The sequence below is a fragment of the Etheostoma cragini genome, chromosome 4 (assembly GCF_013103735.1).
Source record: "Etheostoma cragini isolate CJK2018 chromosome 4, CSU_Ecrag_1.0, whole genome shotgun sequence".
In the NCBI taxonomy this organism is placed as follows: Eukaryota; Metazoa; Chordata; class Actinopteri; order Perciformes; family Percidae; genus Etheostoma; species Etheostoma cragini.
The window spans coordinates 17,651,473-17,672,789 of NC_048410.1; the positions used below are offsets into that span (position 1 = coordinate 17,651,473).

General features: G+C 38.9%; 1 protein-coding gene across 1 annotated transcript in view; it reads right to left on the reverse strand.

Moving 5' to 3' along the window:
* Positions 1–1,222: 1,222 nt before the first annotated feature.
* The window catches only part of pparg (peroxisome proliferator-activated receptor gamma), a 28,508-nt gene continuing 8,413 nt past the window's right edge, over positions 1,223–21,317 (reverse strand). Inside the window, exons 2-9 of the mRNA XM_034869704.1 lie at positions 14,399–14,695; positions 13,858–14,024; positions 10,966–11,104; positions 7,015–7,214; positions 3,928–4,045; positions 3,509–3,702; positions 3,131–3,374; positions 1,223–2,272 (exon numbers count right to left, since the gene is read on the reverse strand). Coding sequence (XP_034725595.1) covers positions 2,025–2,272; positions 3,131–3,374; positions 3,509–3,702; positions 3,928–4,045; positions 7,015–7,214; positions 10,966–11,104; positions 13,858–14,024; positions 14,399–14,695 — 1,607 coding nt within the window. The 3' untranslated portion in view covers positions 1,223–2,024. The remainder of the gene's footprint in view (positions 2,273–3,130; positions 3,375–3,508; positions 3,703–3,927; positions 4,046–7,014; positions 7,215–10,965; positions 11,105–13,857; positions 14,025–14,398; positions 14,696–21,317) is intronic.

Below are 21,317 nucleotides of genomic sequence, written 5' to 3' on the forward strand. Positions count from 1 at the left end.
ACACAGAAGGAGAAACCACAAAATGAAGACCAAGATTCATAAATATTAGAAAAAAATCTGAAACTTAAAGTAACAAGAGACCATGTGTATTTTGTAATATTCGTTTTTGAGGTATATGTAGCGTTAACTTCTTCCTAATAATTGTTCAACAGATATCACATTTTTAGAACCTCACAATCTTACAAAGGTTGGAATATTTTTTCATAAGACAACAAAATAAATCTTTACAGTTCGTCATCTACATTAAAGCACACATTACCTAGGTCTTCTTAATGTGTCTTATAGGTCCATTGGCATCCAACTACTAATGTCTAATTTACACTAATCCTAACATTGACCAAGCTTGACCCTAATGATGGATTTTAGTGTAGATTCCTTATATGTATGGAAGCATGGACTGTTAGTTTGTTTAAAAGGCTTGTAACCTGTCAAAGAGCCAGACAATAAAAAGGCCCTGTGTCAGTGAACAGGCACCGTCTCTTAAGGTGACCTGATGTCTCAATGGGCTAAATTGTAACGCCCTGAGTTTGACTCTGACCTTGTTGTGGCTTGCCTCTAACCGTTTCTTTTTTAGTTCTCTGTAAATTGATCCGTCTAAAAAAAGGCACAGATGTTGGTACCCCCTTAAAAAATAGTGACATGTCCAAAAAACACTTAAAAAATTAAACCACCTCCCCGCTAGCTGATCAAATGTGCATCCACAGACTTTGGTTTTCTGGCACGGTTCAACAGAGTTCAGATGTTGCAATCATTCCTACAGGGTGTGTGTGTGTGTGTGTGTTTGGTAAGAGACACTGAGGACAGCTGATGTAATGACTGCAAAACATATTTCCAGAGTCTGGGTGACTGGAATGCTTTCAAAAAAGACATTATTAGGAAATGTTTTTTGACAGTACCTCGCAAGTCCACTCAGATAACTTTAAGCAAGAGACAGATTTCAAGTAAAAAGTTAGAAAATATTTTATTTACAAACCCCCCCCCCCCACTTGTATTAATCCAATCGCTTTGTCTGCAGATCCTCAACGCCCACCCACCCATCCCCGCTGTCCAGTAGACACTTTGCATATAGATAAAAATATAATTTCATAGCAAAAATTATAACTCAACCACTTTTAAAGAATTTAAAATCAAACAATGCTGAAAAGCGTGTTTGACAGACAATTTCATCCATAAGAAAATAATACATATAACTGTATATTATACATTATACATGTGTAATATCTCTTTTTTAAATGGCATTTATTAAAAAAAAAAAAGTCAAACAGCAAATCTTAAAGGCACAAAATGGTGTATTCAGTTTTTTTACTTATAACAAACATCCACATGATAATGTGCCTTTTGGTGACTTTGCACTTTCTCACAGGTTCTGCAGGTGGCCGAGACCAAAATATGTTACAGGCAATAATCTGATTTTCTGTCTTTAGATAAAAATGATTAAAAACAGATAGCACTTTCCTCCTGATGCCAAAACGGATTGTGTATTGTATTGGTTTTTGTGTGTGCGCCAGCATTCATTTATTTGCGTGTGTTCACAGAGGTATTGAAGCACGTAGACACTGCTGGTGCCTATGACAGTTGTAACGCAACATGTAGATAAGCTGCACATGAACAACTAAATACTCTACTGTGTGACACGTGGTGTAAAAATATTCACAGTAATTCACAGTTAGTTACAGACTCTCGTCCTGATTGGTGCAAAAGGTGGTAGTTTCGTATTTAAATTGGCAGCCCACTCGTTCACAAAATGTCCATGCTCAGCAGTGGCTACATGACATTGCTGCTGTCTAGACGAGCTCTAACACACAGATTGTGTCTTTCTTTCCTTGATTTCCCTTTTCCTGTTCTTCCTCCTCTCATTCTCAATTTCACTCAGCCTGTCTGGCTACCTCCCTTTATTTCAACACATCAGCAGCACAAAGTGCTTCAACTGTATAACTTCCCAAGTCATGATTTTAAAGATGAAATCTCTTTATTTCCTTCTTTTATTTCTCTTTCTCTACTTGTCCTTTTCTTCCTGTTCAATTCTAATACAAGTCCTTCATGATCTCCTGCAGCAGCGGGTGTAAGCAAATGTCCACCTCTGTCTTCTTCAGCAGCTGGATGAGGTGGACATGGTTGGTGACAATTTGACGCAGGTCCGTCATTTTCTGGAGAAGTTTGGCGAACAGTTGCAGAGAGACCGGGTGGTTTAGCTTCAGCTGCAGCTCGAGCGAATGGAGAACCGTTTCCTGAAGCTGCTCGATGGGCTTTACGTTCAGCAGGCCTGGGCGGTCTGGACGGGTTACAGAGACGGGGAGCATAAATCAGTGACTTTTTGGTGATATAATAAGTGTCTATTAGGTCAACATTTCTGTTGAGAAAAAAGCCCTTAATGTAGAAGTCACTTCTTTCCGGACCTAGCTGTGTTATTGCTATTTCTAAAAGCCATCTTATCTTCAAGCTACAATCTTAGTCATTTATGTTAATAATTGACTTAAGTGTCTGACGTTTCAGCCTCTTCAGATCAAGGCCAGATTTTTATCATGTGATCACACACCAACACGCAATATTATTCCACATAGTGGTTTGTGCTTGAGGTTGGTTTGCTGTTGAAAAGGCATTCATGTTTAGATTTTAAACAGTTAGTTCATAAAAAGGTTTTACGTCACTATTAATTTAGAACAGTGCAAAAACCATTATGCCTCATTCTCTAGTACTTTTCTTTTTGATATAGATCATTACAGTGGAAAAATCTGAAGAAACAAGCAAAGTTAAGTGAGTCATAGTCACTTGTGTTGCTTTTTTTTCCTAAAGAATTTGTATACATTTTGGGAAATACTTATTTGCTTTCTTGTCAGGAGAAAGTTTATCCACTCTCACATTTATCTGTTCAGTATGAAGCTGTAGCCAAGAGGTGGTTAGCTTACTATTTCACAAACACTTAAAAAGACTTAACATTAAGACTTAGCATGAAGACTCTAAAGCTAACACGTAACCTAAGCCAACTCCCTTCTGGCTGCAAGCTTCATTTGAACAACAGACACACTATTGGAATCAAACTTTTTCTTTAAGCCTAGTACGACTAGAATACTATGATCAATGACATCTACAACATATCCTGTAGAAAAAGAAGAAAAAAAAACAACCTCACCCCCACTGAGGATAATGACAGCCAGAAAAAGCGCCATGTCGCTGTCGTCTAGCTCCAGCATGTTGAACTTGACTGAGAACTCAAACTTCGGTTCCATCATTTGACAGAAAGGTTTCCTGAGACTCTTGAGGAACTCCCGCGTCATAAAGATCTGTCCGTAGGAGATCAGGGTCCCGTCTTTGTTCATTAGAGGCGCCATCATGATGATTAAGACCTCAATCACACCATACTTAAGCAAAGTAACCTGGGAAAAGGGTAAAGGTTGAATAACTGGTGATTAGACCTTCACAAATGACAGGTGGTAAGTGATGGTTTTTACGTATGGATTTAAGTGACAGGATGGATAAGCAGCGGTTATCAAGCCTGTCTTGGCATCACCTGATCATTGAGATCCAGATGGATGAATCCTGGGATACTCTTGGCGAACTCTGTCACTTCTCTCACTGCTTCGGCCGAACGTGATTGGCAACTTTGGAAGAAACGCAGTTCCAAAGCGTCTGATGGTGTCTGTCCGCTGATGCTCGTCATATCCAAAAAGCCAAACTCTGACCCCGTTTTAGCTCCTGTGATACCTTGACATTGAAAAAGATTTGCATAGAAAAGAACGTATGTCCCTGATGAAGTGGTTCATTTGCAGCATTACAAAACAAACTACAACAATGTTTAAATAGCTTGGATGCAAAGGACAGAGAGTGTTTTAAAGCCAATTGAACAAGGAAGGTAACAGAGATGACAATTTAATTATTGGGTTAGATATCATCTCTAAATTGTGACATAGAGTATATTGTATTTCTAACCTCCAAGTCCGGCTGTTAGGAGGGATGTCTGCTGCTGGTGCTCCTGGATGGGTATCTGCCTACAATTAATAAACTGCTCTCCTTCCATTAAAGACTTCATGTCATGGATGACAAAAGGCTGCAGAAGAGAGATGTGTGGGAGTCAGAAAAAGCAGGTAGAAAAGGACAGGAGAAGGCAAATAAAAAGAAAGAAAGAAAAGGAACATTGTCAGCTCCTCACAGGTCTTTTGAGGACACTTGAAATACAGATGTAATGACATGCTGTGTTTGCACGTTGGTGTCTCATTCAAAAGCAAACACCACGGATCTTATGTCTGATGGACAAAGTGTATCAATCCTAGCTTCAGGCGGAATCAGACAAAAACACAGTTTCCAGATAAATGAAGCATAACTAAGTTAAACTGGCAAAACACCGGCAAAGACATGCGCCGGCCTGAATGATGAATGGTTATTTATACACTAATAAATCTTCCTTATTCATAGCGGTGGAATGAATAATGAGACATCCTACAGGGCATTACAGCAAAACCATTCACACAAAACGTAATGAAATGATTAATCACTTCTAATGTGAGTGAATGAAATAGATGCATACACTATTTGCTGCAATTGCAGGAATCTATTAGTTTACATTACATGCAGCGTTTGTATGGAAAATCCTGGCTACCAATTTTGAATTAAGTAATTTAAAGCACAACGAAGATATAGACACATATTCGTTCTCTTGTAAAGGAAAAGTTGAATTTAGAAGCACTGAAATGCAATTGCCAAAGTATCCCATCCCAGTTATCCACCTTTACTTTCTCATTCATTGTACAAAGTGTTCTCCTGTATGTCAAACTAATTTAGCGTAACGTGTGTAAGTACTTGCTTCACCTCCGATGGCGAGTCTGGAATGCCGGTACAGTTAAATGTTGATTATACATCAACTCATTTCAAGGTCCCATGTGTTAAAAAAAACTGTAAATCGTCTACAAAACATAAAATTATCCTATAATCATCCTTCCAATTTGTTTCAGGATTTGTTCACTGTTGTTTAAACCAACAGATAATTCAGTGCTTTTGGTTGCTATCGCCGGGTGATGAACAGTCATAACAACCAGCCGAAAGAGAGGCGGAGCAGCCTTGAACTCATCCGACGATACAGAGACAACAGAAAAGGAAAAAAGACTCAGATGCCGCCTGTACATTTTGTCCTCAATTGTAAAGCCAACGACAACAATGACTATAATAATAATAATAATTACTAATGACGGCAAGAGGTGCAGTTGGTGCATTTGGTTCATTTGCACCCTCATATTCAATATTTCCTGCCCAACATTCACATCAAAGCTATAATTAAATTTAATGTAAATATATTTTTAAGTGCTTTATCTAAGTGTTTGGTTCTACCTATAAAAATCTATTAAATCCTTCTGACAATATAACTAAAAGGTTCAGTTGGTCAGCTTAAGCTATTAGTAATAGCTATTTAGTAGATTTATTTGAACCGTACTATTAACTTTTAATTTTCAGAATGAGTTATCAAAACATATTGAAAATATTTGCAAAGGAAGATGATACTTTGGTGTTTTTTTCATTGTTTACCTTATTTCAAGCCTTTAATAACAGTATCGTGTCAGTTGTTCTGAGATGAATCACAAGACTGAAGCCATCACCACAAACCAACTGTGGATCATTATTAAATATTCACCACAGTTTTCTTTCAGCTGCCACTTGTAATTCAGTTGATGTGGATTTCCTGATAAGGTCTCTTTTGAATACTGAGATTTGATATCTCAAAACCTTACATTACACATCAAAACACAGAAATCGATGATATCTCACATTTTATGACTCTGGCCAACACATTCTCCTACAGTCCACTTGTATAACTGACCAAATGTCTCAGTGAATTAGTTTGACTTGTTCAGATGGCATGTGGAAGCCGTATCCTGTTGCATAGCTTGACCACTGTAATCTGAGGTGTTTTCTAACAGCCGAGACATGTACAAACCAGTCAATCCACTTTTCCGGTTAGAGCAGACATTATAGACTGAAAATCACTTAACTGAATTCAACTGAGCTTGGCAATAAATAAGGTTGATACATGTGAGGAGGTAAAAGGTTTGAACTAAAAGTTTAAAGTTTCTATCCTCTTTCACTTCAAACTTGTATTGTTTGCCACTGTTTTCCCCTGAGAAACCGCTTGATTCAATTCAAATTGTGGTAATTCTGTAATATCATTTATGTGTAAGCAAAGACACATTTTTCATAGACAAGACGGCTTTGTATGTCCTACATCTGATTTCTGTCAGGTTCATTAAAGTCAAGAGCAACAACATAGAAATTCTTTAGGAAATTTTATTCAATAAATTAAGAATTCAATTAGGTGGCATGGCTCTGTTCAGAGGAGTCCCCTGACCTTTTTTTGAGCACCATGAAAAAGCAGAGAGTCAGGGAACAGCAGCAGCATTACGGGTACTCACACAGTTTAAGACTGGTAGAGGAAAACTATTTCCCCATATGAACAGAGAGGCAACAATGACATAGAAGCCTATGCCACGTTATACGTGACAAGGTGGAGCTGGGGAGGAGGTGGGTTGCATAGAGGAGAGCAGCAAGCAGTTAGGAACAAACTACAACAGCTTTAAGTAAAGCGCCTTGTTTGAGGGTAGCCATTTAGAAGCAAGGGGAGTTGACAAGCTGATGCGCTGACGTATATCAGCTGATGCGCTGACCCTTGTTGACCGTGATGTTGCCAACAGCGGTTAGCAGTGACTTGACTACTTGGCTTGCCAGAACTGTACTTTTTTGTAGTTGGTTTTGAAATTTTTGGTCTCCTTTTTGTCATCATGATTAAGTGTAACTGTTAGGATGGTGTTTGGTGGTTGGGTTGTTTGTGATAATTCCCAGAGTGGAATTCATAAAAAAAAGAATTTACCTATATTTGACTGTAGGTCTGATATGGGCCTGTAATGATATCTAGTGGAACATTCAACAAAAAGGAATTTTGCCTATTATGCAGTGTTAGGCAGTGTGCGGCCCTTTTCCACCATTATATAGCCTAATAAATAGAAGTGAAGCAGAATTGAAGGGGGTGCTTACCACGTTGTCTCCGGTCTTCCCAGCGAGGATGGCCCTGGCCTTGGCCTTGGTGAGGGGGAAGTATTTCAGATAGGCCTCGTACAGATGCCGGGCCAAAGCCCTTAGATCTGCTGCTTCCGGGTGCATGTGCACCATGTCAGACGAGAACTCAGCTAGCAGTTTCTCCTTCTCCGCCTGGGGCATTCGGCCAAAACGAATGGCTGGGAAAGGAAACAGACAGAAACACACATACTGTGAGAAAGAATAATCATACCAATAAACACATGTTTGTAAATGCATGCACATGACACACACAACACATTAAATGTAGGATATTTTAAAAATGTCTTTCTGAAAAATCTCCATCCTGTCAAGTTATTAATTAACAAAAAGTTATAAAAAAAAAACAGCTAAGAGTAAAATCCATGTAGCCCTGTATGGAGTTTAACACCTCCCACCATTCTGATTGGTTTAAAGAAATGCCATTAATCCAGAGAACGTTTCCTCCCATCCCCAAATGCTATGTGGAGTAGCCAGACCCTCCTCCAAAGCACACAAAAGGAGGGTCTGGCTAAGAGAGACTACTGAGCCTATGACTGCTGCCATGGTTGTTTAACTTCTTTATCACTAGTATTTGGACAGCGATCAATGAATCAGATCAAACAGGTAATTTGCACAAAATTACCTGCTATGTACACTTTATTACTAAATACCAAAGCAAAATATGTTAAAGAAAGACTGACATAAAAAATGGAATGATTCAGTTTAGCTGGCTGTAAAGTTTGTTTTAGCTGTTTAAGAGCATTTTTTGGGAAGCCCAAAGGAAATCAAAGATTTCAGAATTTTAAAGGAGTGCACGCTCTTGCTCAGACAACTTTAATGAATGACTCACAGTTCATACCATCCTCCACTGAAAGAGAAAATCCCCTGTCAACAACACACAACAAATGTTGCTCCTGTAATTTAATGAGGCGTATCTAATCAAGCAATAACAAAATATAGCTCCCTTTAATAATACCTTTATGTATCTGTTTTATTGGTAATGGTGTTTTCACAGGTTATTGCAAAACCTGAAAAACTGTTTCATACAAGTCTCTTTTCTCCTTCCTTATCCATCTGTTACTGCATGCTATATTAAATTGTGCATTTTCAAATACCAAACAAAAGTGCACATTTTTATTTTTCAATTTTTCCAAGAAGAAATGTTGCATGATCAAGATAGACATTGGAGGCAGTGGTTCATTATTGTCACGTGGCAACCAGTCACAACGGTCTTTAGATTTCGCTTAGACAAGGTGACTGTGAGCCATGTACAGTGTCCCGGGTACAGAGCCCTGTAAAGTGATGGTCCTGTGAGAGGCAGTTGCAGTTGAGTTTAGCTGACAAAAGGTGAGCGGCACCAAAACAACTAGTTAAGATTCAAAAAAAGATGGTGGTTTGGATTAAAACACCTGTTCCTTGGGTGAAAGTCTTGTGTTTTCCCCAGGACATAAACCCCCCCCCCCTCCCCTGCTTGAAATCTGTGTGATTTAGGACCCAACAATCCACCCCGACCTCCTCCAGACGCGGACCTAGCGGTCTTATACAGAAATCAATGTGGTGCATAAAGCAAGAAACACGTAGACTAAGTAAGCCAGCAATTTGATTTTGCCCTGCAGCTCGGTCTGGAAACGTGCAGGTTTAATTCTCCTGCTTCAGTTCACAATTTTGCGGGAACCAATCACAAATTGGCTTATCTACCTGGCGCGCTATTGGCAGGTTTAACACTATGACGATAGAGAAGCAGCCAAGAAGCTTCTTGTTTACATTCAACATATCGGCAGCCACCGAAGCGCAGCTGAGCCCAGCAACCTGTTGATGCCGCTGGCGCTTCTCCGTCACTTGGACCGTTTGTCTGATTGGTTGAAGGATTATCCAATTGCGTAAAGAGTCATGTGAACTATGCCTGTTGGTCACGCCTCTTGTGCAGAGAAAATACAGAGCAGACTCCCCCAACCAAAGCTCAATCTCAAATCTATTAAGCTTGGCTTGTTCTGGTGATAGCCAGAGTAATAAATACACGCAATACACACAAATTACAGTGCAATACGTTTTGTAGCTATATGTACTAATGGTCCATGATAACAGCCTGTGATAAGCATTCCTCAATTATTTGCCTTAAACGTATCTTTACCATCTGATATGCTACTTCAATGCACAACAAACAAATATTACTGGGACCACTAGAGGTGAACATTTAATATCTATATTCACATTATAGACACCACCACTGACTATCCCTGTAACAATTTGGCCACAATTAAGCACACGGACAATACACGGTTCAGTCATACCAGGTTTTTACATAGTCTTGTTCAACATTTAAGACCGATTTCAGGTGGTGGTTTGCCAAATTTACGAACGTTTTAAATTCAACTGTATTCATAACTTTACATTAAAATAATGTCACTTTTTACAGGATGTTTAGCATTTGTTCTTTTACATTAGCTACATTAGATGATACAAATAAGTACACCACTTCAAGTGGTTCTGTTTATTTTAATAAAAGACAATTACAAATATTTTTCCAGTTAATTTTTATTACACTTAAAAAGGTATTATTGATAATTATTGATTTTATGGCGAATGTGGTGAAAATGTTTTTTGTAATCTAACTGAAATTTGCTACCAAGTTGCACAATGGTTAAACCCTATTTTTTCTGTTAGTGGAAGTCATTAATTATCCTCCATTCAAGCCTGTGCTCAGCATTTACGGCAGAATGTGATTGTGCAATGCTGACTGTGTAATAAACGCACACCTTAAGCAAACAAATACAAACTAAAGTGGTTCTACCACCAACTGGCAACCAGCCCACAGTGGTGACACAGCAGGTTGAAGAAATCAGTTGTGGTCTATGTACTCTGAGATGTCAATCATTGATACATTAAAAACCCACACAGAGCACACTTTGAAAGAACTGACTGCACCTCATTAGTAGTAAAGTCATTTGAGCGAGAGAGGAGGCAAGGAGATGGGACAGAGAGTTGAAGTGGCGGAAGAGAAGAAACAAACTATTATTGTATAATTATTGTGGTTGATGCTAGTAGCATACTGTAAACATAAAGCAGTTTTGCTCTTGAGCCTCAAATCCTCAGTACACTGATTCCAGTTTAACTCATCCTTGTTTAAAAAGATTTTATAAACATTACCAAACTAGAAAAGACCAAATCTTCTGGGATTTTTTATGCTTAGTTTAGCTGAAAGACTTCAGTGCTTATCGTAATAATGTTATGTATTATGTCTTTACTGTATACTTATAAGGTATTTTCAGTACCGGTTTAAGTTGAATTTTATTGTATTTTTTAACTGACTAGGAAATATTTGTCAAGGGACGAAAAAAGGACTTTTGGCTAACTCTAAAACAAATTAACTGGTTAGAGTTACTGTACCCTTTGAACAATTTCATCTTTGAATTATGCTGTTAGGGCGGCAGGTACATTGCATGAGTGATGGGAAGTGAAACATTTGATACAGTTCAAAGACCAGTCAGTAAGCAAAAGGCAAGAAATAAGGCGATGGTGTACATGCTGCATATACATTTTACCACCACACCTCGAAGACCAGATTGGCAGCGGTGTGGTGAAGCTGTATCTGCTATTCTCAGAGGGCATCAGAGGCAGAATACTTCATCTGCAAGGAAGTGTTTCCTGGGCCAAAATTTCAAAGAAGAATCAGCCTTTTAACCTGAGTCTGCTGATTTAAAGTGTTTTGTGTAAATGGGGGGTTCAGTTGTATCTGGAGAAAAGGCATGGAAACAAAAACGCACATATGTACAGACATGTGTATAGAAGCTTTGACTTCTGTTCTATCTATCTATTAAAAAAAGTGATTGTACACTGATTTTTCTAAAAGTGTGTTTGTGTGTGTGTGTGTGTGTGTGTGTGTGTGTGTGTGTGCGTGTGTGCGTGTGTTTGACAGTATCACCATCTTACCGTTGTGTGACATGCCGACATTGAGGCATTTCTGGAAGCGACAGTATTGGCATTTGTTGCGAGACTTCTTGTGAATGCGACAGTGAAGATCACAGTGATCGTACACCAACTTTAACCTGATTGTACGTCTGAAGAAACCCTAATAGAAAGAAAGACAATAACGTCAGGTGTTGTTGCTAAAATATCCCCCTTTTCAAACATTTGCATCATGCGTTGACCTTTTTTAATTAATTATTCTTTTCTTTAGAAAATAAGACAATGAAAAGTGATAAAATAGAAGGAAAAAAAGTATTCTTTTCCTAATACTGTATGTGTCTATGAATACAGAAAAAAACGTAATCTGTATTACAGTTAAGACATGAGAGGAGAAGGTGGGACAGAAAAAGAGCAAAAGGGAAATGGCAATTATGTTCAGAAGAGATCCACTTTTTCCTTTGGATTTCATTTTTTCTACTTCATTATTCATCATGTTATTGGTAGAGTAGCTCCACAGAGACTGATAGATGTAATATTTGGTTGTTACCAATCTGTAAGGAAGTCAATCATACTGTCCACAAATGTGCATTAAAGCAGATTGTGTTTCAGGGTGGATTCATGCTTTGATGTTTTTTAACCTTAGGACCAAGGAAGCCATAATACTTGTGCTTATCTCCGCTAGTAACTATGTAGCCACGGTCAAACTGCCAAACCCCACTCCTACACGCTATCACAGGTTTGCTTATGGCTGTGGTGTTTGTTTATGCTGACTAAAAAAGCTAATGGAAAGCTGTAGACAAAATTAAAAAGCTGAGGGCTGAAAGGATTATGAGGAGAATTGTATTCACATCTGGACTTATAGGTGAAGTCTAGTGTGTTTGGCATTTGCATTATTATTACGATCTACATATGTTCTTTTTTTAATCATAGACTATTTAAAGCAGGAGGAAGTTAAAGAGGGTCAAGGCTCCACCTCAATAAAGAATGTTTTCTGTTTTGAAACAATTAAGTGTTTGCCTGTTTGGCTGACCCTTTCTTCTGGTGAGTCTCCCCTGAGACTTTAGCAGAACAATGACTACTGTATCTTAGCTTCATTCAGCCTCTGAATGTACAGAATGAAGGGCCTTGCACCTTGTAGTAAATCTAACAAACAGTCCAGACAGTGTCAGAGAGGTGCTGATTCAACCCTATGGTCATGGTCAAGGCTGGAGTTGGTTGTCAGAGTTTTAAGAAACTGCTCAAAAAGGAGTAAATACTGTGTGTTAGATACTATATGTAGCCAACATTAGGGCTGTACTAATGTTATTTTTTTTTTTACAATCGATTTCTATTTAAGTTTTACAATTAATCTTTGAATCATCAGTCTGTCATCATATTTTATGACATTATCACCCTAAGACAAAGAAAAATCCTTGAACAATATCCTTAATTTCAATAAAGTGATTAATTGGATTAAAGGAGTCAATATTTCTCTATTAGATAAATTTTCCTCAATGAATACAACTTCCCAGTTTTGTAAACATAAATACATGTAGGCAGCAGGCTCATCTATTATCCTTAGGCTAATAACAACATTATGATCTGACAGAAACAATGCTCTGGAGTTGTCGTAAATGTTTGGATCCCAAGAGTTAGAAATAATCCTTTCCAATTCACTTGAATAAGAAAGTGTTTCCAAACGTTTGACTGGTACATTTACTACATTTCTGCTTACATTACAGTATATTGCAGTTTAAACATTTTGCAATTACTTTACACCTGTCCACCACAATTAAATATTATTCTATCTCATATATGTTATATGTCATCTCTAAATTTTAACTTTTGCATTATTTTATGTCTCAAATTCTCATGTTTTGCATGCGTGAGTTTCTTTTCATGCATTTAATTAGTATTGTAGGAGGGAGCCTGGGATTTGCATTACCATTCCCATGATTTTTTATAAATTAATGCTACATTAAAAATATAGGACTATGTTGTGCCTGTGTTTTCAAAAGGTAGTTTACAATATTTTAATATAAAGTCATCTATTTGGACAAAAGTGGGATTTTGCCCTGCAGCCTGCAGTTTAGTGAGCTTTCTTATTCTGCAGACACATTTTGAAGGTTATGGAAAAAACCCATGTATAGTTGCTTTCATGCCAATATATCTGGAATAATTTCAGACCTGTGAAAATGTCTTGAAATATAGCACTGCTGCTGTTTCTGAAACTCCATCTCAGATGTCTTTGAAGGACAATGTAACATAAAGCTCCTCTTCTTCTAATGTCTCAATGTTTCAAAGAAAATGGAAATATGTGTGAAACTTCCCCCACACTCTATTAGTTATTTATACTCTATACTGACAGAAAGACAGACAGACAGACAGAGAGTTTGAGGGGCTGGGTGTGCATCTGTAGAAGCATACGCCTAAGTTGAGCCCTTGCAGAGTGGAAAATGTATGGGGCTTGTGGTTACAGTGACAGACATCAAAAAGATGAAAAATGCATTATATAATTATTTATTCCACCAACATGTTTCACCTTACACAGTGACACACGGTGACAGAAAAAGGAAGACTAGCAGAGAAACAAAACTTTAGCAGTAGAAATTGTTAGACACATTACCATTTCCTGACAATACTCTAGGCTGATATGACTCAATTCTTTTCTTTTTGATCTTGAGAATTACTTTTTGAGAGCAGCATTTATTGTATTCTCCACTGATATGCATTGCAATTTTGCCCACTTGCATTTCAGCCTCATTACTGTGATGTTTTGCTGCTTTTCTTTCTCTTTTGGGTTTGAACGCACACAAAAAAAAGCACAGTGATCTTGATTAATTGAGACAGGATTAATGAAAACACTGACACTGACTATACATTATTCCCCAGTTTGTCTTATTTTCATCTTTGTTTGTGACAATCTTTCAGTCCTACCTTACAGCCCTCACAGGCATGGACACCATAGTGAAACCCCGAAGCTTTGTCTCCACACACACGACACTCAATATTTAGTGCTGCCGGCAACGTATCATCCTGGAGCTTGGAGAACACGGGACTGTCAGAGTACTGTGGAGGCGACTCCGGCTCCAGCTTGATCAAATCTGATATCAAAAACATCATCAGGCAGGTAGGACACCAAGTAGGCAGACAGATACAAACCGGAAACTTTCTTACTTCACCTTTGGAGTTTGAGTTTTATGCTCAGTTGGTTAAAAGTAGTTTCTTTAAATGTGCGTCCTGTACTCGCTAACATGCTAACATCTGTTCTTAGCAAAACTACAAATCAATATCTTGACCAATTCTCCTCTAAATGTTGTACCTTTGATGTATTTTCAAATCAAATCTCTATTATGCAAGGACTTGAGCAAAGGATTCAGGCTTTACCTTCTGAAGGTGAAGTTGTTTGTGCATTTAACCCACACAAAGAAACTAGACACTATGTTTTAGCTTTGGTTAACCCAATACACAGACTTACTGTGTGTGTCTGGCTCCATCCTGTAGCTGTGCATGTTTGTGAAGTCCATGTTGGTCAGTTGTTCGTCATTCTGTGGCGGACTGGGGTCATAAGCCACCCCGGCAGAGGAGATGGAGGATATGAGCGGGGGAGACAGGGAGGACGGGATGGAGGAGGAGGAGATGGAGGCGTAGTCTAACGTGGACAAATGCTTCATGTCGAGAGAGTGGGAGCTGTCGTCCAGCTCTGAGAGGTCCACGGCACTCAGACTGAATCCGACAGGCCAGGCTAGGAGCTGCTGGGTGTCTACCATGTCTACTGTGGAGAGAGATGAAGCAGTGACACGGCAGCTCATGCAATATCATTTGTTGACTATACGTGGCCTTGTTAAAAGAAAACAGCACCAGAAGAACCAGAGAGAGAAGGGGAGGAAGAGGAAGGTTGGAGAGAGAGGATGAGAATATAAAAGGAGTAGAGAAACAGGAGAAGGGAGAAAGACAAATCTACATAGTGCGTTACACAGTGTTAATGGTTAAATATGTCTGTTCAGAAAAGCCCAAAACATAGTTCCCATACACACACACATGCGCTCCACACCAGGATGAGTGCCCCACCCCCCAGGTCCTCCAGTTCATTCCTTAAGTCTGTCTGTTATCTAGCAAATAGGGAGACAGATTGTGACACAGCAAGTACAAGACGAACTCTGGCACTAAGGAACGTCTTTTCTGCTCAAAACACCGTCTTCCTCTGTTGCTGTTTTGGTGGCTCGCTATGTGATTGCCCAACCAAAGGACACAGAGAGCAGGACTGTTTGAACCTCTGTCAGGGGCCAAGGATGTAGAATTTTAGCTCTTGGAGAGGAACAGAATGCACCTTTTGAGTGGTGAAATGCGTTACTGATTGCAAATTAAGAACTGTGCTGGCATTAAAAAAATTGCTGTAACATTGTGCTATCTGGAACCCTTTAAACCTCTTGGGATTTTCTTCTTATTTTTAAATCTTTAAAAACAAGTCACGCATGTTTTAGTTAGTAGTTTAATCAAAATAGGCTAAATAATTGAAAATAAAATTGCAAACTGCATACAGCAGCAGGACAGTGCGTGTGGGATTGACTCAAAATAAACTTGAGTGCCATCGTAATAAAGGAACCTGTCTGCAAGCGAAGTTATGTGGCTCACTGATCTGTTTTATGGCACAGAGGATTAAACTATATCAGACTTTAGCTATACAGACTACTCATACTTCTTAGTGGACTTGTTAGCGAACTTCATCGTTGGTTTTGGTCTTTTCCTGGGATTTCCTGACACTCAGAAGAATTAGGTATACCATACTTATTATGCTTTAATAAACTCTACATGAAAAAGAAATACATTTACCTGAAATATGTATGAAAAATTAACTTCATCAACATATAAAAAGTCTTGGAAACAGATATGTGCAACACAGGCCCCTCTTTGCAAATAAATGAATGGAGGCCCTTCAATCATTCTAATATTTAACTTAGATGGTCATACATTGTTGGAGAGAGGTGAGCCGAGATGGTCAAAGTCCACTCTTCAGAGGTTACTATGGGACTTTTCTAAACTACAGACCCTACAGCTATAAGTAAATAGTTTGAATCTCGTTCAATCTGTTAAATTGTACAATCTTTGTTCTTTTCCTTCTGTTGGCTCCAAAGGTTAGAACTGAGCTGCTGGAAAAGGCGTGTAAGTTTGCTGCTCCCTCTGCCTACAACAAGTTACAGAAATCCACAAAACTTAAGAGGATGGTGATTGACTTGGAGGCAGTCACATCTGGCTGCAGATGTTTAGGATTTTGTTTGACTTTAAGGGATTTGCTGATTCAGTTGTTGTATGTTTTTTGTGTTTTTTGTATTTTGTGTTTGTATGTTTAAGTGTAGCCTGTCTTGGCCATGACACTCTAGAAAAATAGGTTTTTAATCTCAATGAGTCCCCTTCTGGTTAAATAAAGGTAAAATAAAATAAAAAATAATAATAAGAAAAAGAAAAAGTAAGAAACTAAGGCCAGAAATAAAGTATGCTATTCTTAAATGTAGCAAAACCATTTGGTTCTACCGAAAACATAAAGTACATCTTTAAAAATGGATAACATGAAGGCAGAATACTTTTTCCAGAAAGAAAATTCTGATCTGTGTGTCTTTCTGCTTGAATTCTGACCTTGATTTAAACTGAAGAAAAAAAAGGGAAACTAGTAGTATCAATAGAGTAAAAGGTCTGTGCATTGAGCCACCTGGCCTGCCAAACAACCTATTGTAACCAACAAGAGTCTCAAAATAAACCCCCTCTAATCAACTCAAGTGCCTGATTTAGAAAAAAATGTAACAAAGAATGCAATGAATTATGCAACAGTACAACACTAAAATAGCAATACTCAGATGGCACAGCAGCACCAGGTATAAAAATGGCTTGAAATGGCTCCAAATTACTTGGCAAAACATTCCTGTGTAGCAAACATCCTCTTCTCTCAACTACTTATTGTTTCCTTTTTACCTGTTTGGACCGTGGCAATGGGAATCAGTGACCCGGGATCCACTTCAAATTCACATTAACTGTGACATTGTTTCAGAACAAGAGAAAGAAAGTGCGTGTGTGTCCGCAGGCTTTAGCTTCTACTGTCTTGGAAGCTGCTGCAGGGGAAAATGCTGACTATTAATAACCAGAGAAACCTGGTTATTTTTCTAGTTGTTGGCAGGTTGCCAGCCAATCCAAACCCAAAATAGATAGAGCAGTGGAGCGACTTGTGTTCTGGTTGGCATCAAGTCACCATGGGGACAGAAATCTAGTGGGAGAGAGCTCGGGAGATTAACAGTAAGAGAGAGATAAAGTGAAATGGGTGACAGAGAGCAAGTCCCCAGACCACTTCAAGAAACCAAACTGCACCCTAGAGGCTTCAAGAAAAACCCCTTATGTTAGGAAACTCATGCTCTGAACACAACTTTGATATACAACTTAGAATGAAAAAAGGAAGGTGGCTGCAGCTTGGCAGTTCAACCAAGGTGCCTAAATAATTTCGTAATCTAGAATAAAAGCAAGTTTGTACTGTCTCTTCTCTCCTGAGAGTGTTCACAGAAACAGGGAAGAAGAAAATCCCTGTTGTTCACATCTGTGAGTGCTGTGTGGACAAACACCCTGTCAGACAATATAAAGGGTTACAGATGATCAGTAAGATTTAAGCAGTGTGTACTGTGTTTGCAAAGGTGTGCGTGTCAGTGTCTCCTGCCAGTTCTCAGATTTCCACATGTCAGAACTCGTCTTCCAGGTAAGCACGTAGGGGTACTTTCTATCAGCTATTGCCTCAGTTGTGACATAATAACAACAGGCCAACGGCAAGCTAGGCAGGTCTGGCAAGCTACTGTAGTGACAAGACAGACTGGCAGGGTGTATGCGTGTGTGTGTGTGTGTGTGTGTGTGTGTGTTTGTGTGTGTGTGTGTGTGCATTGACCTTTTAATATAAAAGCTTTTAAGGATCTTTGAATGGACAAAGACAGAGGTGGGAGTGAAATGAACAAAAGTTCCATATGACAGTTGGATCATTAAAACAATGATAATACAGTAATGTTGACTTCAGGAAAGTGCGCGATGGAGTTCTTGCTATCTGAAAGCAGCAGTTAAGGAGAAAAGAGATGAAACCAAGAGGTCAAGCAGAAAGAAAGGAAATCTTTCCATCAGGGACAAAGTTGCAAAACGTATGAAATGTTTTCTAACTTTTTAATATTTCTTCACAACAGTGATGATTCAGTCCAATGAACCGAAGCAAAGGTGGGGATCAGATTACTGCACGGAAATAGTTTTATTGAATTTATTGAATTAGCTTTCTATCATCTAAAAGGTTTGGATGCAAATAGCCGAAAGAAGGAAAAACACAACTCCACAAAAAGACTAAGAAAATGCAAAAAGTTCACAAAGAACAAGCCCTGAAGTCATAAAACATCCAATATATCATCATCATTTCTGAGGGTGTAAAAGCCTCCTACACTCCTACACAGTAAGTCATCTAACAGTCAAGCAAAGAAAATGCACAAGGTGAGGAGTAGTTTAGGACAACGAGAAAAGCAAACATAGAAACACCTGGTGTATTTAGTAAAGTTAGACAAAAGGCAAAACCTGCCCCGCTGCATTCAGAGGCATTTACACTCTTATCTTACCTGTTTGAATAAAAACTATGCTCCCTCTGTGAGGGTGAGAACTACACCACTAATTTCAGAGCAGACACTCACTCGACCAAAAGCACTATTGGAAACATGTTTTAAAATTTTGAACGTATTTTGTTGAAAGTTCATTTAGTTGCTATATGAAAACTGTAAAATTTTGATATAATTTATACAAAGGAAAACACATTTATGAAGGTTTTTGAATGCAGTGGGTTTTTCATACATGGTAACTTTAATTTCCTTGCGGGAGTCATCCCAAAGGGATTAATAAAGCTAAGTCTAAGTCTAAGTCTACATCATAACTAAGTAAACTGCAAGCAAGTTAATATAACCATGTTCCCTCTAGTAGAGCTGTGCATGCTTGCTTTAGCTCAGTCTAAAAGTTGACAAGTTTTCTTGCTGTTGCCTTCATAACATCCTGACAACAAAATGACAAGTTGCAGAATATTTCCCTTCCAAAGAAAAGCTTTTGTTGTTGTTTTGTCTGCAATGTAAGCAAGTTGTGTTATCACTCCTGTGTATATGAATTTGTGAACACACAGAAACAGAGAGAGAGAGGGAGAGTTAGAGCTCTGTGACTTCCTGACCTCTTCAGGTAAAACAGCGTGTGGTTCAGTGTCAGTGACTAAAACAAAGAAATACCCGCCTGCGTGTATGCCTCACAGTCCCCACAATTTCTTTGAACAGAAAAGTGTGCTTAATTTTTGCCTTGCTTGTCCTGCATTAGGAAACTGTGGGATGCAGTTTAAAGATCACATGTTGTGATGATAATGCTGTGGTAAGTAGCTGATTTGACCAAATAGGTTATTCCTCAGACGCTCAGTGTCAGCAGGGTTTAAAGCGCTGCCTGCCTCACTCTTCAGGAAATTAGCACTTACTTTTTTTTTCTCTGGTAATGTGAAGCCACTATGGGCAGAATTACCTGAAAGGGCCTTCCCCTTTTGATCAAACCGGAGAACAGTGGAAAACCAAGTGCAGATAAAGTGTCAGCCAGAGGTCTGGACAGCCCTCTCGACAAAAACGAGAGTCTCCTCGTGTCTGAAAACCCACTCCCTCGTTTGGTACTGAATTTACTCATGCAACTTCAAAGCTTGGCACAGAGGGAGGTAAGAAACCATAATCTCTGTCTACATGGCACAGCTCAGAGTTATCATGCACCCACTCTCTGATTTCTATTAGATCTTTTGTCAAATGTTTGTGTTTCAACATCCACAGCTAGGAAATTGGAGTACAGATAAACATCAGGTCAACTGAGGTCAGATTCAGGGGCAAGGCAACACTTCTTACAAATAAAATTCCCCCCCCCCCAAAAAAATTTCTTTCTGCATTTTTAAAAGCATAGTCATCTACATATTTTACAAGAACACAGAGTAAAAGAACAAAGACTCACTGTCTCACACAAACTAGTTACATATATTTGTTTTGCTCATTTTGCACTCAAACGTCATTAATCTATTAACTGGTGGTTTTTGAGTTCACTTGTGCTACCAAATATCATGAAGATTTTACACACAAACCCAAGCAAGCTGATTAGGGTGTCTGAAAGAAGGCATACTCCATATCAAACAAAACTGGTTGACCAAGTATCTCACTGATAAGCACCAACGCTCCTACCAAACTAAAAGTTGAAATCGAACTCACCACACATCACGCTTACAGTAAAAGCTCAAAAGTATTCATTGAAGCTATCTGACAGCCTAGCCTTTATCAGATATAGCAGCAGAGTGGTCTTTGCATTCATTTTGGATATCCTATATTACTCATACATTGATTCAACATGATGAACTGAATGACAGTGACACACGCACACATGCACACAAACAGGGTTCAGGACAGTCCACTCACCCTGCTTCTCCCGTTTCAATTCAGAGTGTTCATTGTCAGCTCACTGACCAGCAACCAAGTGACAGTGACAAGAGAATAAACTGGTGTGTGTGTGTGTGTGTGTGTGTGTGTGTGTGTGTGTGTGTGGTCATGCTTTTCCTCAGGAAGTGATGACCGGTAGAAAGGGAACTACACACATTTTCTTTATCTGAAAGGGTCTGGGCTCAGCAGAAGTTCAGACAGCTAACTATCATGTGGCTTGTGTGTGTGTGTGTGTGTGTGTGTGTGTGTGTGTGTTTCTCTTTCATTACTTTTTTTGTATGTGTGCTTGTCTCAGTTTAATCATACAGAATATACTTGTGTATATGTGCCAGTGTGAAAGTGTATTTTTGTATTAATATGCTCTTCTGTCTGTTGTGAGTGTTTGTGTGTGTGTGTGTGTGCGTGTGTGTGTGTGTGTGTGGGGGGGGGGGGGGGTGTAAGGTGGTAGACATCATATGCAGAATATTTCCTGTTGCTTCACACTAACAGGCGACCTTATCATGCCTCTCTGGTTGCACTTCTCTCCCTCTGCTCAGTCACCCAGTGTCGACATGATAGCGGTGACGCATTCGCTTCTGCCTCCCCATGCAATACCAACACAGTTCAAGCCTGCTGGTTCTCTTATTTATTTTTTAAAAATGTCAATGGTGTAGGGTAAACAGATTTCAGCAGTGTAGTAAAAACTTCCTGTCATTCTAATTTGTATTCAAATATGGCAGATTTAGCATGTTAACATCTGTGCATGCAGCACTCTAATCGTAATGATGGGCCAAGAGTACGTGAAATTGTCTGACCTGCTTTTATGTATTGTTTTATTGTTTTTTAATGTGATAATTAAAAATCTGGCTGAGGGATAACACTGACATGTTTACATTGATGTAGTCAATGTGCATTGCCCTTTCA